The 26,239-nt window shown below is 45.1% G+C and overlaps 1 protein-coding gene across 1 annotated transcript in view; it reads left to right on the top strand.

Moving 5' to 3' along the window:
• The window catches only part of LOC141117132 (receptor-interacting serine/threonine-protein kinase 3-like), a 193,792-nt gene that overhangs the window by 77,443 nt on the left and 90,110 nt on the right, over nucleotides 1-26,239 (top strand). The window contains exon 4 of the mRNA XM_073609770.1: nucleotides 22,827-22,876. Coding sequence (XP_073465871.1) covers nucleotides 22,827-22,876 — 50 coding nt within the window. The remainder of the gene's footprint in view (nucleotides 1-22,826; nucleotides 22,877-26,239) is intronic.

Here is a 26,239-nt window from a genome sequence, read left to right as displayed (position 1 = left end):
CGCAGAAAAGTTTTATCCCTATTGTGGGGTCACCAGTTTGGTATTTGTAAATTGAAATCATATCCCCTCTCAAGTGTCTCTTCTCCAGAGACAATAAGTTCTTTCTTCATAACTAATATCCTCCAGTCCCTTTATTAGCTTTGTTGCCCTTCTCTGGACTCGCTCCATTTCCAGTACATCCTTCCTGAGGACTGGTGCCCAGAACTGGACAGCATACTTCACGTGAGGCCGGACCAGAGTCTTGTAGAGTGGGGGAATTATCACTTTATCTCTTAAGTTAATCCCCTTTTTAATGCATGCCAATATTCTGTTTGCTTTGTTAGCAGCATCTTAGCATTGCATGCCATTGCTGAGCCTATCATCTACTAGAACCCCCAGGTCCTTTTCCATCCTTGATTCCCCCAGAGGTTCTCCCCCCAGTGAGTAGATTGCATTCATATTTTTGCCACCCAAACGCATTATTTTACATTTTTCCACATTAAACCTCATTTGCCATGTAGTTGCCCATCCCATTAATTCAGATCTTCTTGCAAGGTTTCCACATCCTGCAGAGAAGTTATTGCCCTGCTTAGCTTAGTATCGTCCGCAAATACAGTGATTTGACTGTTTACCCCTTCCTCCAGGTCGTTTATGAACAAATTAAATAGGATTGGTCCCAGCACAGAACCCCTGGGGGACCCCACTTTCCACCCCTGACTATTCCACCCCTGAGTACTCCCCATCACCCTCTGAACTCGCCCTTGTAGCCAGTTTTCAATCCATGTACGTGGCCTTTGGTCCATGCCAACGGACCTTACTTTGTACAGTAAACGTTTATGGGGAACTGTGTCAAATGCTTTTGCAAAATCCAGATACACCACATCTACGGGCCTTCCTTTATCTAGATGGCAGCTCACCTGCTCATAGAACGTTAATAGATTGGTTTGACAAGAACAATTCTTCATGAATCCAGGCTGATTACTGCTAATGATACAGTTTTCATTACTAAAATCTTGTATTAGTCCCTTATCGTCCACTCCAAGAACTTGCATACTATTGATGTCAGACTAACTGGTCTGTAATTCCCAGGGATGTATTTTGGTCCTTTTTTAAATATTGGTGCTACTTTGGCTTTTCTCCAATCAGCTGGTACCATTCCAGTCATACTGTCAGTAAAAATTAGGAACAATGGTCTGGCAATTACTTGACTGAGTTCCCTAAGGACCCTCCGGTGCACGCCATCTGGTCATGGTGACTTATTAATGTTAAGTTTCCAGGTCTATTTCTAATTATGTCCTCTGTTAGCCCTGAGGGTGCTTCCTGTGATGTGTCAAGAGGATAAACACTGCAGTTTTGGTTACTGAAGCCCCCCTGATTCCCTCGTGAAGACTGACGAGAAAAATAAATTCAATACCTTCGCCATCTCCCCATCATTTGTAACCAGATTTCCTTCCTCATTGTTTATGGGGCCAATATGGTCTGTCCTACCTTTTTTACTGTTTATATACTTTTTTGGGATTCTTTTTGCTCTTTTTGCTCCATTGTGTCTTTCGTGTTCTATCTTAGCCACCCTTACATTTCTTGTTGCATTCTTTGTAAAGTCTGAATGCTGATCCCTCATCCTTGTATTTTTTGAAGGCCTTCTCCATTTGCTTTTATATGCATTTTTACATTGGAGTTAAGCCATCCAGCACTGGCTAATGCCCTTATTTAATATGCTCCTAAAGAAAACCCATCTCTCCTCTTTGCTCTTTGTTCCTAAGTAGGGATGAGCTTCGTGTTCGAGTCGAACGCATGTTCGACTCGAACATCGTGTGTTCGGTCGTTCGCCGAATTACGAATGATATGGGCCGTTCGCGCAAAATTCGAGTGGCACGTCACGGCCCATAATTCACTGCGGCATTGCAGTGCATTGCTGGCTGATGATTGGCCAAGCATGCACTATGACCCGCATGCTTGGCCAATCACAGCACTGTGTGTACAGGGAGCTGTAATTGGCCAAAGCCAGGGAGGCTTTGGCCAATTATGGCTCAGGGGGTTTAGTACACGCCCCACACTATATAAGGCCAGCAGCGTGGCGGCCTTGTGTAGTGTGTTGCCATGGAGACTGGAGAGAGATGGATAGACAGAGAGACAGTGTCATTTGATTTAAGTTAGATAGAGTAGGCAGGTCGAGTCAGCTGCACTTACAGTGTATTGTGTATATATATGCATCCCAGGTGTTGTGTGTGTGTGTGTGTATGTATATGTGTGTGTGTGTGTGTGTACAGTTGCACCTACAGTATAGCTACCTGAAGCCAGGTGCTTGTGTGCTTCTTCTGATCCTATTAATAGCACAGGCAGGCTCTTGAAGTATTTACAGTTAGTGTACTGTGTAACCCTGCACAGTTGCACCTACAGTATAGCTACCTGAAGCCAGGTGCTTGTATGCTTCTTCTGATCCTATTAATAGCACAGGCAGGCTCTTGAAGTATTTCCAGTTAGTGTACTGTGTACCCTGCACAGTTGCACCTACAGTATAGCTACCTGAAGACAAGTGCAGGTGTTCTCATACTAATAATACCACAGGCAGGCAGTTGATTCTGCTAGCTGCAGCATAATCAGTATATATATACATCCCAGTTTTGTGCAGCTACATCTCACTGCAGGCCAATAGTATGTCTGGAAGGCCAACAAGGAGAGGCAGACAGTCACAAGCCAATTAAAGAGGGCAAGCAGGCTCTGTGTCTAGAGGCAACAGTGCTGGTCATGGACACGGTGCATCCTCATCAGCACGTGGCCGTGGGACACGCTTGGCCTTTTTTTCGGCAGCTGGGTGTGTTGAGCCGCAACATGCGGAAGACTTGGTCGAGTGGATGACCAAGCCGTCCTCATCCTCCTCATCCTCTCTCACCCAGGCTCAGGGTACTTTGTCTGGCAAAGCAGCTGCCAACGCGGCCTCTTCCCTCGGCTCAATGGCATCAGTCACTCCTTCCCTAGCCCCACCATGTCCTCCTGAGGAGTCCCCTGAACTGTTTGACCACAGTGTTGGGTACATGCTCCAGGAGGATACCCAGCGCTTTGAAGGCTCCGATGATGGTACACAGCTAAAGGAAGGCAGTAACGTGAGCCCGGACAGAGGGGGTGCCCAAGAAGGACAGCAATCTGGCAGTCATGTTCCCCCTGCTGCAGCATACTGCCAGGTTTTCTCTAATGATGATAGTGATGAGGAGGGAGGGGATGATGAGGTCACTGACTCCGCGTGGGTGCCTGATAGGAGAGAGGAGGAGGAGGAGGCACATCACCAACGAGGCAGGATGCCCTCCAGGGGCCAGCTTAAGGGCAGCACACTGAGTGCATCACACCGCAGAGCTCCGCATGTGCAGGGCGCTGCTGTCTCTGCGCATTATTCTAAAAGTTCTTTGTGGGCCTTTTTGTGACGAGTGCATCAGATCGCACCGCTGCTATTTGCAAAATATGTCTCAAGCGTATCTCGCTTGGCCAAAACATCTCCCGCAAGCGTACCTAAAAGACCCACACCAAAGAACAAAGAGGACCTCTCCTTGCTCCTCATCAGCTGGGATCTCCAACCCCACTATACCTTCAGTCCTCTGAGACCTGCACTGAGAGGAATGAAGGTGTAGAATTAGGTGTGTCACAGCCAAGTCCTTGCGGGCAATCTGCTATCGATACACCAATGTCAGATTGTACCAGGCAATTTTCCCTGCCCCAGCTGCTGCACCGCAGAATGAAGTTCGCTCCCAGCCATCCACATGCCCAGCGCTTGAATGCTAGCTTGGCAAAATTGCTAGAACTTCAACTGCTACCTTTTCAGTTGGTAGACTCTGCCCCCTTCCGTGAGCTTGTGGAATGTGCAGTTCCTCAGTGGCAGGTTCCCAAACGCCACTTTTTCTCATGGAAGGTGATTCCGGCTCTCTACCGGCATGTGGAAGGCAATGTCTTGGCCTCGCTGGACAGGGTGGTCAGCGGTAAGGTGCATATTACCACTGACTCATGGTCCAGCAGGCATGGACAGGGACGTTACCTAAGTTTCACGGCGCATTGGGTGACTCTGTTGGCAGCTGGGAAGGATGCAGGACAAGGTGCAGTAGTGTTGGAGGTTGTTCCGCCACCATGCCTCCAAAATGCTACTACTGGTGATTCTGACACACCTCTCTCCTCCACCCCCTCCTCTTCTTTTTCCTCCATGGCCTCTTCCTGTGCTTTGTCCATGGAACCAGCGGTGCTCCGTAGGCGTTCAAGGGGCTACACAAGTACGCAGGCCAAAAGATGCCATGTGTTGCTTGAGCTGGTGTGCATGGGGGACAGGAGACACACTGGGGCAGAGATTTTGTCAGCTCTGCAGGGGCAGGTTCAGAGGTGGTTGACGCCATGCCAGCTTAAGCCAGGAATGGTGGTTTGCGACAATAGCACCAACCTCCTCTCGGCCCTCTGACAGGGACAACTGACCCATGTGCCCTGTTTGGCTCCCGTCCTTAACTTAGTGGTGCAGCGGTTCTTGGGCAGTTACCCGGGCTTACAGGATGTCCTGAGGCAGGCCAGGAAAGTCTATGTGCATTTCCACCGGTCATATAATGCCAGTGCTCGGCTGGCTGACCTCCAAAAGGAATTAAACCTGCCCAAGGACCGCCTAATCTGTGACATGCCCACCAGATGGAACTCAATGTTGGCCATGCTGCAACGGCTCCACACGCAGCAGAGGGCCATCAATGAGTACCTGTGTATTTGCACAGGTACTCATTGATGTACGACAGTGGGCCATGATCAGGGATGCATGCACTGTCCTGTCACCATTTGAGGAGGCCAGGAGGATGGTGAGCAGTGACAGTGCATGAATCAGTGACACTGTCCCCCTTGTCCACCTGTTGGAGCACACACTGCGTGGAATAATGGACAGGGCACTTGAGGCAGAACAGAGGCAGAAAGAGGAGGACTTCCTTAGCTCTCAAGGCCCCCTTTATCCAGACAGTGTTCCTGCGTGCCCGCCGATCACACAGGAAAAGGACGAGGAGGAGGAGGAGGATTGTGTCAGCATTGAGGTGGAGCCTGGCACTCAGCATCAGCAGCAGTCTTTAAGGGATCATTTACAGTCCCAAGAAACCCATGGACTTGTACGTGGCTAGGAGGAGGTGTCTACGGATCAGGTCATCCTTAGTGACCCAGAGGATTTCGGACCGAATGCCTCAGCAAACTTACGCTGCATGGCCTCCCTGATCCTGCAAAGCCTGCGGAAGGATCCTCGTATTCTTGTTATCAAGGAGAGGGATCGTTACTGGCTGGCAACCCTCCTTGATCCACGTTACAAGGGTAAGGTTGCGGACCTTATCTTGCCATCGCAGAGGGAGCAGAGGATGAAACATCTTCGGGAGGCCTTGCAGAAAGGTCTGTGCAACGCGTTCCCAGAGACAGGGAGGTTACAAACTCCTGGACAACGTGTTGCTGAGGCTTCAGTCAGTCAGAGAAGGAGCGGTGGAGAAGGTGGCCGTCTGACCGATCCGTTCAGGCAATTTTTTCGTTTGCAGCCCCAAGGTATGATCGGTTCCAGCAACCATCGCCAGCGCCTGTTTTACATGGTGCAGGAATACCTAGGGGCAAGATCTGACTTGAACACCTTTCCCACTGAAAATCCTCTGGGTTACTGGGTCTTAAAGATGGATCACTGGCCAGAGCTTGCACAGTATGCAATTGAGATGGATCACTGGCCTGTCCTGCATCCAGCGTTCTTTCGGAACGCACATTCATTGCTGCTGGAGGCTTTGTAACCCATCACAGGGTGCGCCTGTCCACCAACTCGGTCGATCGACTGACCTTCATAAAAATTAATCAGTCTTGGATCACCACCAGATACCAAGCACCTGATGCTGATGTAACCGAATAATTTTTTTTGAAATGTCAGATTCCTTCAAGACTCCCTATGCTGATGCTGAGTGACTATCCTGTTATGCTGAGTTACTATCCTCTTCCTCTTCAATGATCATGCTGATTAAACAGGTGCTGAAAAATTGGGCCTTAGGCACTGGTGCTAGTGCCACAACACTGCAACCCCTCACAAATACTCTAGTTGAGTGCGGCAACGAACCCCACTTGCAAAATATTGCATCAAAAATTGTAATTACACGCCCGTGTTAAACATGGGCTGAAAAATTGGGCCTTAGCCACTGGTGGCGGCGCCCAGAACCAAAAATATTCTTACAAGCTATCAGCATAATCATTGAGGAGGAAGAGGATAGTCACTCAGCATAACAGGATAGTCACATCAGCATAGGCAGTCTTGAAGGGATCTGACATTTCAGAAAAAATTATTCTTTTACATCAGCATCAGGTGCTTGGTAGCTGGTGGTGATCCAAGACTGATTCATTTTTATGAAGGTCAGTTGATCGACCGAATCGGTGGATGGGCGCACCCTGTGATCAGTTACAAAACCTCCAGCAACACTGAATGTGCGTTCCGAAAGAACGCTGGATGCAGGACAGGCCAGTAGCTCAATTGCATACTGTGCAAGCTCTGGCCAGTGATCCATCCTCAAGACCCAGTAACCCAGAGGATTTTCGGTGGGAAAGGTGTCTAAGTCAGATCTTGCCCCTAGGTATTCCTGCACCATGTAAAACAGACGCTGGCGCTGCGGACTAAAAAATTGTCTGAATGCATCGGTCAGACAGCCACCTTCTACACAGCTCCTTCTTTGACTGATCGAAGCCTCAGCAACACGTTGTCCAGGAAAAGGAGTTTGTAACCTCCCAGTCTCTGGGAACGCGTTGCACAGACCTTTCTGCAAGGCCTCCCAAAGATGCTTCATCCTCTGCTCTCTCTGCGACGGCAAGATAAGGTCCGCAACCTTATCCTTGTAACGTGGATCAAGGAGGGTTGCCAGCCAGTATTGATCCCTCTCCTTGATACCACGAATACGAGGATCCTTCCGCAGGCTTTGCAGGATCAGGGAGGCCATGCAGCGTAGGTTTGCTGAGGCATTCGGTCCGGAGTCCTCTGGGTCACTAAGGACGATATGATCCGCAGCCACCTCCTCCCAGCCACGTACAAGTCCATGGGTTTCTTGGCACTGTAAATGATCCCTTAAAGACTGCTACTGATGCTGAGTGCCAGGCTCCACCTCCTTGCTGACACAATCCTCCTCTTCCTCCTCCTCCTCGTCCTCTTCCTGTGTGATCGGCGGGCATGCAGGAACACTGTCTGGATAAAGGGGGCCTTGAGAGCTAAGGAAGTCCTCCTCTTCCTGCCTCTGTTCTGTCTCAAGTGCCCTGTCCATTATTCCACGCAGCGTGTGCTCCAACAGGTGGACAAGGGGGACAGTGTCACTGATGCATGCACTGTCACTGCTCACCATCCTCGTGGCCTCCTCAAATGGTGACAGGACAGTGCATGTATCCCTGATCATGGCCCACTGGCGTGGGGAAAAAAAAACAAGCTCCCCTGACCCTGTCCTGGTGCCATAGTCGCACAGGTACTCATTGATGGCCCTCTGCTGCGTGTGCAGCCACTGCAGCATGGCCAAGGTTGAGTTCCATCTGGTGGGCATGTCACAGATTAGGCGGTTCTTGGGCAGGTTTAATTCCTTTTGGAGGTCAGCCAGCCGAGCACTGGCATTATATGACCGGTGGAAATGCACACAGACCTTCCTGGCCTGCCTCAGGACATCCTGTAAGTCCAGTTACCTGCCCAAGAACCGCTGCACCACCAAGATAAGGACGTGAGCCAAACAGGGCACATGGGTCAGTTGTCCCTGTCGGAGGGCAGAGAGGAGGTTGGTGCCATTGTCGCAAACCACCATTCCTGCCTTAAGTTGGCGTGGCGTCAACCACCTCTGAACCTGCCCCTGCAGAGCTGACAGAACCTCTGCCCCAGTGTGGCTCCTGTCCCCCAAGCACACCAGCTCAAGCACCGCATGGCATCTTTTGGCCTGCGTAGTTGCGTAGCCCCTTGAACGCCTACGGAGCACCGCTGGTTCCGAGGACAAAGCACAGGAAGAGACCATGGAGGAAGAAGAAGAGGAGGGGGTGGAGGAAAGAGGTGTGTCAGAATCACCAGTAGTAGCATTTTGGAGGCGTGGTGGTGGAACAACCTCCAACACTACTGCACCTTGTCCTGCATCCTTCCTAGCTGCCAGCAGAGTCACCCAATGCGCCGTGAAACTTAGGTAACGTCCCTGTCCATGCCTGCTGGACCATGAGTCAGTGGTAATATGCACCTTACCGCTGACCGCCCTGTCCAGCGAGGCATGGACATTGCCTTCCACATGCCAGTAGAGAATCGCCTTCCGTGAGAAAAAGTGGCGTTTGGGTACCTGCCACTGAGGAACCGCACATTCCACAAACTCACGGAAGGGGGCAGAGTCTACCAACTGAAAAGGTAGCAGTTGAAGTGCTAGCAACTTTGCCAAGCTAGCATTCAACCGCTGGGCATGTGGATGGCTGGGAGCGAACTTCTTTTGGCGGTGCAGCAGCTGGGGCAGGGAAATTTGCCTGGTACAATCTGACGTCGGTGTACCGATAGCAGATTGCCCGCAAGTACTTGGCTGTGACACACCTAATTCTACACCTTCATTCCTCTCAGTGCAGGTCTCAGAGAGGACTGAAGGTATAGTGGGGTTGGAGATCCCAGCTGATGAGGAGCAAGGAGAGGTCCTCTTTGTTCTTTGGTGTGGGTCTTTTAGGTACGCTTGCGGGAGATGTTTTGGCCAAGCGAGATACGCTTGAGACATATTTTGCAAATAGCAGCGGTGCGATCTGATGCACTCGTCACAAAAAAGGCCCACACCAAAGAACTTTTGGAATAACGCGCAGAGACAGCAGCGCCCTGCACATGTGGAGCTTTACGGTGTGATGCAGTGTGCTGCCCTTAAACTGGCCCCTGGAGGGCATCCTGCCTCGGTGATGTGCCTCCTCCTCCTCCCCTCTCCTATCAGGCACCCACGTGGAGTCAGTGACCTCATCATCCCCTCCCTCCTCATCACTGGAGCAAACTTGGCAGTATGCTGCAGCAGGGGCAACATGACTGCCAGATTGCTGTCCTTCTTTGGCACCCCCTCTGTCTGGGCTCACGTTACTGCCTTCCTCTTGCTGAGTACCACCATCGGAGCCTTCAAAACACTGGGCATCCTCCTGGAGCATGTACCCAACACCGTGGTCAAAAAGTTCGGGGGACTCCTCAGGAGGACATGGTGGGGCTATGGAAGGAGTGACTGATTCCACTGAGCAGAGGGAAGAGGCCGGGTTGGCAGCTGCTTTGCCAGACAAAGTACACTGAGCATGGGTGAGAGAGGATGAGGAGGATGAGGACGGCTTGGTCATCCACTCGACCAAGTCTTCCGCATGTTGCGGCTCAACATGGCCAGCTGCCGAAAAAAAGGCCAAGCGTGTCCCACGGCCAGGTGCTGATGAGGATGCACCATGTCCACGACCAGCACTGTTGCCTCTAGACACAGAGCCTGCTTGCCCTCTTTTATTGGCTTGTGACTGTATGTCTCTCCCTGTTGGCCTTCCAGACATACTAATGGCCTGCAGTGAGATGTAGCTGCACTAAGCTTGGATATATATATATATATATATATAATATATATATATAATATATATATATATATATATATATATATTATATATATATAATATATATATATATATATATATATATATATTATATATATACTGATACTGCAGCTAGCAAAATCAACTGCCTGCCTATCCTGACCAATCTTCTACAGGTAGCTTTAGCTGAACTCTGTGCAGAGGTCGCACTACACTAACTTGTAGCTTTAGCTGAACACTGTGCAGAGGACGCACTACACTAATATGTAAATAATGTAGCTGCCTGCGGTAGTGATAGGATCAGAAAAACACCACCAATCTTCTACTGGTAGCTTTAGCTGAACACTGTGCAGAGGTCACACTACACTAACTTGTAGCTTTAGCTGAGCACTGTGCGGAGGTCGCACTACACTAACTTGTAGCTTTAGCTGAACACTGTGCAAAGGATGCACTACACTAACGTTTAAATAATGTAGCTGCCTGCGGTAGTGATAGGATCAGGAAAACACCACCAACCTTCTACAGGTAGCTTTAGCTAAACACTGTGCCGAGGTCGCACTACACTAACGTGTAAATAATGTAAAATAATGTAGCTGCCTGCTATAGTGATAGGATCAGAAAAACACCACCAATCTTCTACAGGTAGCTTTAGCTGAACAGTGTGCAGAGGTCGCACTACACTAACTTGTAGCTTTAGCTGAGCATTGTGCAGAGGTCGCACTACACTAACTTGTAGCTTTAGCTGAACACTGTGCAGAGGTCGCACCACACTAACTTGTAGCTTTAGCTGAACACTGTGCAGAGGTCGCACTACACTAACTTGTAGCTTTAGCTGAACACTGTGCAGAGGATCTCACTACACTAACTTGTAGCTTTAGCTGAACACTGGCAGAGGTCGCACTACACTAACTTGTAGCTTTAGCTGAACACTGTGCAGAGGTTGCACTACACTAACTTGTAGCTTTAGCTGAACACTGTGCAGAGGATCTCACTACACTAACTTGTAGCTTTAGCTGAACACTGTGCAGAGGTCGCACTACACTAACTTGTAGCTTTAGCTGAACACTGTGCACTGTAAATACTGTAGCTGCCTGACTTTGGTACTAATAGGATCAGAAGAACACCAGCAATTTTCTTCAGGTAGCTGTAAATACTGTAACAACATCTGCCTGCCTGTCAGTAGGAAGATAAGAACAGGAACGGATTTAGCTAAACTGAATACAGTGTATATATATATATATATATATATATATATATATATATATATATATATACAACACCTGGGATGCATATATATATATATACACAATACACTGTAAGTGCAGCTAACTGACTGACTGTCCTGCCTAATCTATCTAACTTAAACCAAATGACACTGTCTCTCTGTCTCTGTCTCTCAACGCCAGAACACACTACACAGGGCTGACGTGCAGGCGGCCTTATATAGTGTGGGGCAAGTACTAAACCCCCTGAGCCATAATTGGCCAAAGCCACCCTGGCTTTGACCAATTACAGCTCTCTGTACAGACGACGCTGTGATTGGCCAAGCATGCAGGTCATAGTGCATGCTTGGTCAATCATCAGCCAGCAATGCACTGCGATGCCGCAATGAATTACGGGCCGTGACGCGTCACTCGAATTTGGCGTGAGCGGTCCATATCGTTCACAATTCGGCGAACGACCGAACAGACGATGTTCGAGTCGAACATGGGTTTGACTCTAACACAAAGCTCATCCCTAGTCATGTTGATCTCTTGCATTCACTTGTACATTATTCTTGATATACAGGCATGCCCCTCCACCTTTTTTACCCTCTCTGTCCTTGCGATAAAGGGTATACCCTTGAATGGTTGCCAGCTAATCATGAGAGCTGTTGAACTAAGTCTCTGAAATTCCCACAAAATCGAAATCCTCCTCGTACAACAGTATCTCTAGTTCTCCCATCTTGTCCGCCAGGCTCCTGGCATTGATGAACATGCCACTTTGTTTAGACCGCTCGCATACTGTCCTTTTATTGGGTGTTCCGAGATTGCAAATAGGACTTGTTACTATACCTACCTTGGGTTTATGTGCTTTAGTCACCCTACCACTAATGCCCCCAATACTACCCTCTGGAATATGTTCCGCGCCATGACTATCTCTACCTCTGGACCCTCCCCCCCGTCGCCTAGTTTAAAAGCCCCTCTAACTTTTTGGCCATCTTCAATCCCAGCAGATCTGCACCCTCCTCATTTAGGTGCAGCCCGTCCCTTCTATAGAACTGGTGACCGACTGAGAAGTCGGCCCAGTTCTCCAGAAACCCAAGCCCCTCCTTACTACACCAGCTCCTCAGCCACTTGTTTACTTACATAATCTCCCTCCGTCTTTCTGATGTGGCTCGAGGTACCGGTAGTATTTCTGAGAATACTACCTTGGAGGTCCTTTTCCTCAATTTAGCTCCTAAGTCCCTAAAATTGTTCTTTAGGACACTCCATCTGCCTCTGACTTTGTCATTGGTGCCAATGTACACCATGACAGCTGGGTCTTTCCCAGCCTCTCCCAGTAAGCTGTCTACCAGATCTGTGATGTGCTGAACCCGAGCACCTGGTAGACAGCATACAATTCGGCGCTTCAGGTCTTTGTCACAGAGTGCCCTCTCTGTCCTTCTAAGAATTGAGTCCCCTACCACCAGAATCTGTCTTTCCTTTCCCTTCGCTTCCCCCCAACTCTCACTGGAGGAGTTCTTCCCCTGGCAGCTAGGGGAGTCCCTCAGCTCCAGCAGTGCTAGTCCCTGACTGGTTTAACCAATGTCACTCAATGGAGTGTACTCATTGGGATGTTCCAGCCCAGGATCGGCCTCCCTGGCACTTTCCCCTCTACCCTTCCTGACTGTCACCCATCTACTCTTTTCTAGTGCCTGCACCTCTTTGTCTCCACCCGCCTCTGTGCTGGCCCCTGCCGTCACCTGCTGCGTATGTTCCCAGCTCTCCTTTAGTATGGAGGGTCTTCTCAGTGCTGACAGTTGCTTCCCTAGATTCAGAACCTGGGCTTCCAGGGAAGCAATGTGCTTACATTTTTTAAACCACTTCAACCAAAAATTTGCAGCCTTGTATATCCTAAATCAAGATCTCTACATTGATGATTATCTAATTAAGTTTTCTGACTGCCTTGTTTTCAAGCAGTTTCTACCCAGAAAATGTTCCAGATATGGGGTCAAGATGTAAACAGTGCAACAGGCTATACATGTAGTTTCCTGTTTTACGAGGGACTGCCCAGACTACATAGGGAGTAGCGGCAAGATTGTTTGGGACTTGGTACTCCTTTCAGAATAAGGGCGTCACCATTTATATGTGGACAGTTTTTATACAAGCATGCCACTTTTTAGACACCTCTTTCATTTAGGAATTGGTGCATGTGGCACCGTTCTAATTGCCGTTGCTTCCCCCAATGGCTTGTAAGTACCCAACTTAGATGGGAGGAGAGAGCCTGCTTGAGGTCCAATGAATTGCTTGCAGTGAGGTGGAAGGACAAATGGAACGTTTTTATTCTGTCTTCCATTCATGCAGACATGGCAGTCCAAACTGTAATGGTGACTAGTGTTGTTGAGAAGCCCCTCTGTGTCCACGAATACAATCTTAAAATTGGAGGGGTGGACTTCAACGGCCAGATGATGGGGCTGTACTTAATTGTCCGTAAGGCCAAGCGCTGGTACAAAAAGGTGTCTGCGGTGTATACTTATTCCAATTGGCTCTGTTCAACGCTTATGTACTATACAAAGCATCAGGAAGAAATGCATCCTTCCTAAAATTCCAGGAAGAGATCATCACAGCCCTTTTGTATCCCAAAGGTGCTGTGGCCCAATTTCCCATTCAAGATGCAGTGAGCTGGCTGCATGAGAGGCATTTTCCGGATGTCCTCCCTGGTACCCATACCCAAAGAGCACCCCAAAGAAGATGTCCTGTCTGTGGAAAACACGGACATAAACATGACACACGCTATTTTCATCCCTCCTGTCCTGGCCAACATGGTCTCTGCATCAGGGACTGTTTCCATCACTACCACACAGTAGTGGAGTATTAGTATAGGGTACAGCATCGCACAGTCCTAGGGCACACTTTCACACAGGGTCTCGAAAGATGTTAGATGGCCATCGCATTTTGAGAGACCCTAACCTGGAATGTTAATAGTTACAATAAAAGTGCAAAAAAAGAAGAAAAAAAAAAAAATAAATTAAAAAAATAGTTTAAAAAAGACAAAAATAGTTGTCTTTTTTATTGAATTATTGTTCTGTTTTTACTGTACTTTATACTTTACTGTAATGTTTTATTGTTACTGTGTTTTCTTGTTAACTACTTTTTTTGTTAACTACTGTTTGCTTCGCAGATACGCTATTTTACTATACTGTATACTAGAACCCCTAACAAAAAAGTATGAATTGCCTCTCTTGGAAAATGTTCATTCAAATGTTTAATTGTGTAAAAAAAAAACTAATTACAGACATGCCTTAAAACTATTTTCATTTAACATTCCAACCTTCTGGCTTTAAGAAACACTTAAAAAAAAACAAACAAAAAAAACTGTAGTTAGTTGCCACTGTTTTTGCAAAACAAGCAGAGGAAAAAAATACTCAATCACTTAATTCTGAGGAAAATATTATGGAGTCACCATTTACTTTGCAGTTCTAAAACAAACATCTGCAGTAGATTACATCCTGAAAAATTATGTCATCATCACCAAACATCCTTTCAATTGATGGGATAAGAAACGTGTCCAAAATCTCAATATAAACTTGTGCATTTATTGAAGATTTAAAGACTGTCTTCTCCCCCGTACCTGACATGCAAGCCCATATCATCAATGATTATGGAAATTTGCATGTTTTCTACAGGCAGTCGTCTTCATACATTTCATTGGAACGGCACCAAACAAATGTTCTAGCGTCATCATCCTGCGCAATGCAGATTGGTGGTCCATTGCTAAATATCACTTTCATCGAGTCATCCACAGTCCATGATTGCATTTCTTTAGCCCACTGTAACCTTGTTTGTTTTTTTTCTGTTTAGGTGTTAATGATGGTTTTCGTTGGCTTTTCTGTATGTAAATCCAATTTCCTTTAGCCAATGTCTAATGCGCTGTACACACGATAGGATTTTCCGATGGAAAATGTGAGATAGGACCTTGTTGTCAGAAATTCCGACCATGTGTAGGCTCCATCACACATTTTCCATAGGAATTTCCGACACACAAAGTTTGAGAGCTTGCTATGAATTTTTCCGACAACAAAATCCGTTGTCGGAAATTCCGATCGTGTGTACACAAATCCGATGCACAAAGTGCCACGTATGCTCAGAATAAATTAAGAGATGAAAGCTATTGGCTACTGCCCCATTTATAGTCCCGATGTACGTGTTTTACATCACTACGTTCAGGACGATCGGATTTTCCGACAACTTTGTGTGACCGTGTGTATGCAAGACAACGACCGTGTGTACGGGGCATTACAGTTCGGTCATAGACATTGACTCCAGTTTCTGACCATTTGTTTTGTGGTGCATTTTCTGTTTTTAAGGCATATTGCTTTAAGTTTTCTAACTTAACACTTTGATGTCTTCCTTGGTCTACCAGTACGCTTCCCTTTTAACAACCTTCCCATTTGATTTGTGCTAATGAAAACCATCATTAACACCTAACCAGAAAAAAACAAGGTTACAGCGTGCTAAAGAAAAGTAATTATTTTACCTAGATTGTAAGCTCTAGCGAGCAGGGCCCTCTGGTTCCTCTTGTACCAAATTGTAATGTAACTGTAATGTCTGCCTTCATTATGTTAAGCGCTGTGCAAACTGTTGGCGCTATTTAAATCCCATATAATAATAATATGGGGTTGCATGTCAGGTAAAGGTACGGGAGAGATGAGTCATTAAATCTTCAATAAATGCACAAGTTTATATTAAAATTTTGGACACTTTTCTTATTTCATCAATTGAAAGAATGTTTGGTGATGATGACATCATTTTTCAGGATGTAATCTGATGCAGATTTTTTAGAACTGCAAAGTACATGGTGATTCCATAATATTTTCCTCAGAATTGAGTGATTCCATATTTTGTTCCTTTGCTTGATCTGCAAAAACAGTTGCAACTGACTACAGTTTTCTTTTCTTTTTAATTTTTTTTTAACTGTTCCTTAACCACTTGCCGACCGTGCACACAGATATACTTCAGTTGAAGGGCACAGGCAAGCAAATGGGCGTACCTGTACGTCCCATTAAATTTTCCGCCTATCTCAAGTGCCGGCCGCGTGTCGCGGGAGCGTGCCCCGCAAACTCGATGTTTGCCAGTGGCCCGCGATTGTGGCGAGTAGAGGCAGAATGGGGAGATGCCTATGTAAACAAGGCATTTCCCTGTTCTGCCTAGCAACATGACAGGGATCTACTGCTCCCTGTCATCAGGAGCAGTGATCTGTCATGTTGTAGGTAGCCCATCCCCCCCACAGTTAGAATCACTCCCTAGGACACACTTAACCCCTTGATCGCCCCCTAGTGTTTAACCCCTTCCCTGCCAGTGTCACAGTAATCCGTGCATTTTTATAGCACTGATCGCTGTATAAATGACAATGGTCCCAAAATAGTATTAAAAAGTGTCCGATGTGTCCGCCATAATGTCGCAGTCCTGATGAAAATCGGATCGCTGCCATTACTAGTAAAACAAAAATTATAATAAAAATACCATAAATCTATCCCCTATTTTGTAGACGCTATAACTTTTGTGCAAACCAATCAATATACACTTATTGCGATTTTTTTTTACCAAAAATATGTAGAAGAATACATATCGGCCTAAACTGTGGAAGAAATTTGGTGTTTTTTGGGGATATTTATTATAGCGAAAAGTAAAAAGTATTGCTTTTTTTCAAAATTGACGCACTTTTTTGTTAATAGCGCAAAAGATTTAAACTGCAGAGGTGATCAAATACCCCCAAAAGAAAGCTCGATTTGTGGGAAAAAAGGACGCAAATGTAGTTTGGGTACAACATTGCACGACCACGCAATTGTCAGTTAAAGCGACGCAGTACCAAATTGAAAAAAGTGCTCTGGTCAGGAAGGGGGTAAAATCTTCCAGGGCTGAAGCGGTTAAGCCAGAAGGTTGGAGTGTTAAATGAAAATAGTTTTGAGGCATGTATGTGATTAGTTTTTCTTTCTACACAATTAAACAATTGAATGAACATTTTCCAAGAGTAATGATTCCATACTGTTTTGTATTATATTGTAAATTTTTATTGCAATGTTTAGGGATTGCCCCTAAGCTTTCACCATATATTTTTTACTCTTTTTTTGTCACAGATTGCAATAAAAAAAAGTTTTATTGAGTTAATGTTTTATTGATACTGTTTCATTGTTTGCTTTGTAGGTTCGCCATTCAGCCGCAGCACTGATTTGTTTATTTTGACAGCAACATTGTTTGCTCTCACGATACATAAATCTGTGACTCCAGTGCTGTAGGAGGTGATTTCACCACTGCAGTTAAAAAAAAGAAGCATAGGGGCTGGGGTGAACATAGGGCTGGATGCTGTGGCATATATTTTTATTCACTTTTTTTGGCAGAGATTTCTTCATCCACATTGATCAATGTGAATGGAGGAATCTGTAAGGTTCTCTTTTTTCATGCATCCCACAGGCTGCATGAAAAGAAGAACATTACAATATATGCCCAAAAAGGACCAGCAACGTATTGGTATGTTGCTGGACTTTGAATGGTAATACCAGAATGATGCCTGCAGGTTTAGGCATCATCTTGGTATTGTTTTTTTCAGACAGCAGTTGGCTTTCATGTAAAAGCAATCCTAGCAGCCAATGAGCCACTAGACGACTGCTTTTACAAGCAGTGGAAGGGGACGTTCCCCCCCTTCCCGTCGCATTCCATGGTTTTCTCTGGCTCTTTTGTCCCACCCGGGACCCAACAATGCAGCCAGTGGTTCTGTCAGCTGACCATAGAGCTGATTGGAGACCAGAATGGCTCCAATCCCCTCTATGGCCTAAGAAACCGGAAGCTACGAGCATTTCATGACTTCGGTTTTGACGGATATAAACAGCATCATTGGGAAATTGGGAAAGCATCTGATCACACCGATCTTGGTGTGGTCAGATGCTTTAAAGGCAGAGGAGAGATCTAGAGTCTAATAGACCCCAAATTTTTCAAAAAAGAGTACCTGTCACTACCTATTGCTATCATAGGGGATATTTACATTCACTGTGATAACAATAAAAATGATAAAAAATAAATGAAAGGGACAATGTAAAAATAAAATAAGAAAGCAATATAAATAAAAACAAACAAACAAAAAAATTAAACCACCCCTGTCCCCCCCATGCACGGAGGCGAACGTCAGATCAAGTGCAGTAATTCTAGCAGTGGACCTCCTCTGTAAATCTAAAGTTTTAAGGTTTTTAAAAATGTACGTAGTTTGTCACCACTGCACGGGCGTGCACAATTTTAAAGCATGTCGTGTTTTGTGCATTAAAATTCAAAAAAGTGTTTTTTTTTTTTTAAATTGCATTTTGAAAATAGTTGGGCAAATACTGTGTGAAAAAAATTGCAACACCTACCATTTTAATCTGTAGCGTCTCTGCTTTAAAAAAAAATATATAATGTTTGAGGGTTTAAAGTAATTTTCTAGCAAAAAAAAATATTTTTTCATGTAAACAAAAACTGTCATAAAGGGCTTGGTCTTCAAGTGGTTGGAAGAGTGGGTGATGTGTGGCATAAGCTTCTAATGTTGGGCATAAAATTCCAGGACAGTTCAAAACCCCTCAAATGACACCTTTTTGGAAAGTAGACACTCAAAGCTATTTGCTGAGAGGCATGTTGAGTCCATAAAAATTTTTTGATTTTGCCACAAGTTTTGGGAATTTTTTTTTTTTTTACCCAAGTTGTCATTTCAATGATATATTGCTCAAACATGCCATGGGTATATGTGAAATTACACCCCAAAATACATTCTGCTGCTTCTCCTGAGTATGGGGATACCACATGTGTGAGACTTTTTGGCAGTCCAGCTACGTACAGGACCCCGAAAAACAATCATCGCCTTCAGGCTTTCTAAGGGTGTAAATTGTTGATTTCACTCCTTACTTCCTATCAGTTTTCAGAGGCATACCATGAAATACCAGGATAGCAACTCCCCCCCCCCCACCCCAAATGAGCCCTTTTCGGAAAATAGATACCCCAATGTATTACGAGGCATGGTGAGTATTTTGCATTTTTTTAATATCATTTTTCAATCACTGAAAATGAAATATTCAATGGGCTCAACATGCCTCTCAGCAAATTCCTTGGGCCTTCAACTTCCAAAAAAGGGGTAATCTGGGTGGGGGGTTTGTACAGCCCTGCCATTTTAGCAGATCAAGAATGAGATAGGCAGTAATAAACTAAAAGCTGCATACATTCCAGTAAATGTACCATAGTTTTTAGACTCTATAACCTTTGCACAAACCAATAAATATATGATTATTGAAATTATTTTTACCCAAGACATGTGGCTGAATAAATTTTGGCCTAAATGTATGAGAAAAATTGAGTTTATTGGATTTCTTTCTATAACAAAAAGTAGAAAATATCTTTTTTTCCCCAAAAATTTTCCGTCTTTTTTCATTTATATCGCAAAAATTAAAAATCCCAGCGGTGACCAAATACCACCAAAAGAAAGCTCTATTTGTGGGGAAAAAAAGGACGCAAATTTAGTTTGGGTACAGCATTGCATGACTGCGCAATTACCAGTTAAAGCAGCGCAGTGCCAAATTGCAAAAAGTTCTCTGGTCAGGAAGGGGGTAAAACCTTCCAGGGCTGAAGTGGTTAATGTCCTGAACCCCCCATTACTGTCCTCAAAACCCCCAGTACTGTCCTCAGCCATTAATGAATGTCCTCAGTGACCCCATTACTGTCCTCAGCCCTCCCGCCATTACTGTCCTCAGTGACCCATTACTGTCCTCAGTCCTCCCGCCATTACTGTCCTCAGCCCCTCTATTAATGTCCTCAGCTCCCCCTCCGTCAATGTCCTCAGCTCCCCCTTCGTTATTGTCCTCAGCTCCCCCTGTCAGGGCTGGGCTCAGCCCTTTCTTCTCTGGCCGCTCAGCTGTCGGCTAATTGCCAGCTTCTTTCTCTCCACAGTGACTCAGGTGTTGATGATCTGCTCGTCCTGGCTACTTAAAGCCGACCAGCTCACTTCATCTCTGCCTTTGCCTTTGATCACATCTCAGAGACTTTCTCCTACGTTCCTGTTGAAGATTTGCTTGGCTGACGTCCCTTCTGGCTCCTGATCCTGTTTGCTGTACTACTACATTGATCTCTGGCTCTCTGACATTGGCATTGGCTGACTACTCGATCTGGTTACTGAACTCTGGCTATGTATTGACTACGCTTACTCTGTTTACCTTTTTATTATTATTAAACAAGTGTGATGAACTGTACTTCTGTCTCGGTCTAATTCATGGTTTCTGACACCCCCTCCATTAATGTCCTTAGCTTCCCCTCCTTTAATATCCTCAGCTCTAATGACCTCAGCTCCCCATTAACATCCTCAGCTCCCCAATGAATGTCCTCAGCCCCCCATTAATGACCTCAGCCTACCCATGGATGTCCTCAGCCCCCCCTCCATTAATGTCCTCAAACCCCCTCAATGAATGTCCTCAGCCCCCCTCAATTATTGACCTCAGCCCCCTCCTCCATTAATGGCCTCAGCCCACACCCCTCCATTAATATCCTCAGCCTCCCCTTAAAGACCTTGGCTCCCCCACCCCACATTGCCCACTCTTCCTGTCTTACCTTACACAGCAGGTTTGAACAGAGTGCTGGGGTGGTACAAGCTGTAAGCTGGTGATTGGTTGCTACTGCTAGGACCTCATCCTAACAACCAATCACCTGCTTGTTAAGACGGGAAGCCCCCACTCTCCATCCAGAGCCGTCCTGCCTCCCGCAGACAGCTTAGGGAAAATGACAGTGGAGACGGCTCCTAAGTGGCGGAACCGCAGCCAGCCATGATGCCTAGCATAAAGCTTAATAGGACATGGAGGCGACTCCCAAGGCTACAACAGTGTCCAGGAGCAGGGGCGTAACTAGAAATAGCAGGGCCCCATAGCAAATTGTTGTATGGGCCCCCCCTGCAAACAGTCCCCTCCCCCCACAGCTGCCCTAGTGTCAATGCAGCGTGACCTGTGCCACATACAGCGTGACCTGTGCCCAATGCAGCGTGACCTGTGCCCAATACAGCGTGACCTGTGCCCAATACAGCCTGGTCTGTCTGTGTCCCATACAGCCCCACTTATGCAGAGGAAGAGGCAAGCCACCCGGATCAGCAGAGAGTGGGATTGCCCGCTGTAATAGCTTTCATTTGAATTTCCTGTCTTCCCAGGACTCATCGTAACATAGCCCCACCTCTTGGCCCGACGCCTTTGATGATGCCACATGTCCCGCATTGGATCGGCGTTCTGTCTATCAAAGGCACTGGGCCAAAAGGTGGAGCTATGTGACGTGAGCCCCGGGAACACTGGAAGTTCTAATGAAAGCTCTTACATCGGGCAGTTCAGCTCTCTGCTGATACGGACAGCTCGCCTCTTCCTTTCCTCTCTCTTCCCCTGGCTGGGAGACTGTGCCGGCGGTGCTCTTATCCTCACTGGGCCCCACTTGGCTGTGGGCCCCATAGCGCCAGCATGGGTCGCTATGATGGTAGTTACGCCCCTGTCCAGGAGGCTCTAATGAGAAAACGTTGACACTTTCTAGCAGTGCTGAGAGCTAGCTAGTACCATTCTGTTTCCTCCATCTTACTATTGGCCAGTAAGGCCAGCCATTGCAGTTATGGGGCAATTGGAAGGTGCAGAAATTAGTAGGTGGTGGGCTAGCTCCCTGTATTGCAAATGTCAGGATGTCTGAATGAAAAATTGAGTCAGTTATTTTGATCATGTAATTGATCAATAGATAACAGTGCCTCCAATACAAAAATACTTTATTAAAAATAATTAAGCTGACTAATTATTCCTGAGTTTATTTGCCCTATGCAGGCATTCTTTAAACACAACAAAATTGGGTGAAAGTACAGACTACAAAACTAGTAAAATAAAGTACGATTTATTTTACAAGAAGTCACTTACAAACACCAATAATAACAATGGAATTGAGATTGTAACCTGCACACTAAGATTATATTCGCAATTAATTTCTAAATTATTCGCTATGTATGTATACTAAATTACATCAGTGATTAGTTTCCTCTCGTCGATACCCTAACTAATTGTACAAAATTTTAACTTTTGGCATAACTGCATCTAAACATGAAACCCTTGGCTATAAAAAGGTGTAATTTCATCCAACAATCCACATTAATTATACACCCCACAATAGTTTGTACACTTTGAACTATTTTCATTTCACTACCCAGTCTATTAAAATTATAAAGCACATAGTGTGTGCGTGGATAGATAGATAGATAGATAGATAGATAGATAGATAGATAGATAGATAGATAGATAGATAGATAGATAGATAGATAGATAGATAGATAGATACAGTGGTGTCCCCTCTGATGGTTTCAATATATATTTATACAGGGCTTTTTTTCAGGGGGAACTTGGTGGAACTCAGTTCCACCACCTCTGGCTCAGACCCTTTGGTGCCTACTCACCACAATCAGTTGTAAACACAGAAGTCTGGTTTCTGTGTTTACAAGTGACAGCTCTGCACTCTGTGTGTAACCCCCATGAACACTGCACTCTGTATGTAATGCAATCCTGATATTTAATGCCCCCTGTATATTGAAAAGTGTCCATATTTTAAAGGTAACATTTGTAATAAAATCTATAAGGTTTGACTTGTATATGACAGTTTCATGCTATCTGAAAAATAAACTCTGTCTCATAGTTTAAAATTAGAGTAATGATATATCATATCATTTCTTTTATTCAGAGAGACTCTAACACAAGGAAGTGTTAAAATTGTATTAGCTGGATTGGTGAGTATGTGAATTCAGGATAAACGGTCAGAAGAAACTTACTGGTTAAAAACAAGAATCACGGGTGAAGGTGGTTGAAGTTCCTCTTTAATTTATAGTTGATGAAAGCTGAATTGACCTGTCCATATTGCAATGCATTTCCTCTTCTTCATAATTCTGAGATTGTTTTAGGAAAAATTAACGTGCTATGAACTTGGTATTCCAACAATAATTAGGAATAATAGCCTTAACTGGAAGTGTGCGTTTTATCTTTAAGTATCAGTGAACTGTTTTAATATGGTTTTTACCACAATTTAGACACTGACTCTTTGCTATGTTTTTCTCTGTTGTAGTTTCGGAATCTTAGTGTGGACAGTTCTTTCGGGGGAAGAGCCTTACAAAGGTAAGTCTTTGTAGAACCCGTTCTTATGTTATGTTTCCCATTATTCACATTCAACTGGACTTGTTCTGTAAAATAGAATATGTTTTGCTGTTCATCAAAGCTGTATGTTGAGCTCTAATGAGTGTCAGGAGCATACCTAAACATTTGCAGCCACACAGGTGACTCAATTACCTTAATTCGATCACCAAGGAATTTGTCAAAATGCATTAAGGCAGATGTTCCCACACCCCCTTTGTCTTGCTGAATGTTGACACATTCTATGGTAATTGGATTATTAGCCCCTATTCACAATTAAGCGTGAATGTATTCAGGCGATTAAAAAAAAAAAAATGCATGTCTTTCAATACATGAATGCACATTTTATTTATATTTTGGTGGAGGATGCGGGCATTAATCTGAATGCATATTTTAAAAGCTTATTGCATGTGTTTAACATGTGTTTTTTAAGCTTCAGACATTTTTGTTTTAGCCAATGTAAAGCAGTATCATCTGTGACTTCATGTCACATTATCTTCCTTGTATCAGGCAAATCAGTTCTTAGGCTAAGTTCACACTTTAGCTTCTTCAGTTGTTTTTGGAACTTTTTCTATGCATGTTTGTACATGCAGTTTCAGGCATTTTTAGACTAGCCAATAGAAAGCTGGTTGCTAGGAAAAGAGGCAAGAAAATGCATGGAAATTTTTTACCTTTTTAGAATCATTTTAAGGTGACTGGGTTGCCTGTGTGGCTATAATTGTGGTGATATGTTGCTGACACTCGTTCCTGACACTGAAGAATCTGAATGAGTAACAAAACATCTTTTAACATTACAGAAAAAGTCCAGCTGATTAGTACTTGCTATACAATGACCTGGATAGATGAGAACCTTCACAGATGTACATATCCAGTACATTACAAATGCTTTTCATATTATTTTCTATTGGCAGTGAAATTATATAAAGACAGGAACAAACAGAGTAGAAAGAGAGCAACACCATGATTGAGAGCTCAAGATCTTTGTTTTCTCATAAGATAATTCAATACATTTTGGGGGTTTATGGTAGCCATCAGGGCTGACTGGAGTGGGATAGTGGCTTTCATAGCAGCTGCAATCCTACTACAGCAGCTTTTACGCTTCGGTTAGACTTGTACTGTAATGTATTGCAGTATGTCATTATGTGATTGGTTGACTGCCCAGATGGGGAAGGGGTAAATGTATAATGGCCTTTTCTGGGTATTTTTGGGACCTGCCCCTACCAGGAACCATTAAATAGAAAAGACCGGGGCCCAGAAGAGGGCATTCTCACCGCATGGGACTGAAGGGAAAGGCTCAGTGCTGTAGGTAATTCGTAACACCTGCCTTCAGGTCGCCCCCTTGGGAAATTTGACTTGGAGCAAGGATACTTTCACGAATGGACTGAAAAGGACTCTTGCCTGCTAAGGTATTATTTGGGCAGCCGCCATAGGAGTGTGCACAGGGTGTGCTGAGTGTGCCTGGGCACACCCTAATCGCCCTGTGCAGTGCAGCTTCCACCTAGTAAACTGAGTTTACTATGCTTCAGTTTGTGAATGAACAGGAAGCACTTCCCATTCATTCACTGTCCACTGTAGCTGAGGCTACAGAGAAAGGGGCTCCTAAAAAAATAGAAAAAATAATAATATTGAAATAATTATATGTAGCACCCTGGTGTTTAGGCAGGGTTGCTCCTAAACTTACCTGCCAGGTATAGCTACCTTGGTCTATTGTTAGGGATCAATTGATTTTACTCTAAGTCTGTACTTGCTGCCCTTTTCTTTTCTGCCGCTAGGTGGCTGGGTACTTGGTGGCATTAGATATGAGAAGGGCACTGCAAGGTCAGATTATGGGTATATGGGGTACCTCAGGCAATGAGCAGGGGTTTTCTTAAATCCCTTGGCCTGCTGGGAGAACCTATATATTTGGGTGGAGTCAGGTGATCGGGGTTCTGTGCCACCTGTATGGCTGTCTAGGTGGACGTGTGTTGTATTGCCCGGGCTGCTAGACCAGAGATTGGGCCTATCCCGGGCACATCTGGCTGCTAGGCTGTCTGAGGGCCTATCCAGAAGCAAGAGAGCAGCGCAGGGTTGGGATTGCGGCTTGCAGTCCAACCAGAAGTGTCGGTTCTACCGGCCGGAGAACCTGTTGACGTCGGAGGTAGAGGGGAAGCTGTTGCCAGTAAAGGATTGTCTGCCTAATTACCAGGGACCACAGTGAGTAACTGAAGCAAGTACTGGAGCATCATTCTCACCAACCGGGGACAGTGAAGAACCGGGAAACTTCAGTGGGTATCAAGCCAGGGACCCAGCCAGCAGAGGTGACGCTTGCAGAGCAGCCTTGTGTGTCAAGCCAGGGACCGAGCAGGCCAGTGGGGTGAAGCCTGAGAGGTATCTTGAGTGCCAAGCTAGGGACCCAGCAGAGAGGCAGGGGTGACGCTTGAGGAAGATACCACCGTGAAGATTGGAGGAGCTCAAGGGATTCAGTGGCAGTGAATCAGTGGGTCTAGTGAGAGACCGGGAGCTCAGTGGGCTGAAGAACTACAAGGAGTGATTGTAGTGGAAGTGAAAGAACTGTTAGGCTTTGTGTTAGGAACTGTAAAAGACTATAAAAAGAAGGAGAAAGGGGAGATCCCCTTCCCCCAGATAAATGGGATTTTAGAGGAAAGTACTGAGTCTAGTAGGTGAAGATCAAACAGGTTTGATAAAAAATTAACAATATTTATTTAGACATAATTAAAAATAGAAATGTCAACACATATACAGACATATGACCATCCAGTAGTGAATATCAGAATTCATACATGACTAACAGCCAACATGTTTCGCAAAAGGATTTTCGCTTCATCAGGGCTAGACACGATATCATTGATTCATTTCAACTGTATAAACAATAAACAGTCTCAAATTACATAATGGTCATACATGAAATCAAATCATAACAATAGAAAAACATTAATTGCATAGAATTTTGCTCACCTACTATTAAAATTTCAAAAGAATAAGGCAATCACCACCATTCACCGGACATCAACCGCTAAACCAACTGGTGCGGATTGTCCCTGGGTGCCAGATCCCAGACGGACAGTACCAGTAGGAGGACTGGACCACACAATTAGGGCAATACAGACCGGTAACCCGTACTGAAACAAAAACGGGAAATCAATAAGTTCCTATGATAAAAAATAATCATAAACAGTGCTGCTGATGACCATTGACAGTCAATCATATCTTAAATATTATATATTAAAGAAGTTTTGACCCGACGCCCACGTAAGTACATTACATATAGGGTATATTCATAGTGTATATAGTGTTTCAAAGACATCTACATCAAGATATCTATAAAAATAATAATAATAATAAGGGGCA

The sequence above is a fragment of the Aquarana catesbeiana genome, linkage group LG13 (assembly GCF_042186555.1).
Source record: "Aquarana catesbeiana isolate 2022-GZ linkage group LG13, ASM4218655v1, whole genome shotgun sequence".
NCBI lineage: Eukaryota > Metazoa > Chordata > Amphibia > Anura > Ranidae > Aquarana > Aquarana catesbeiana.
The sequence above is the reverse complement of the archived record's forward strand: the minus strand, read 5'-3'. Positions and strand labels throughout refer to the sequence as shown.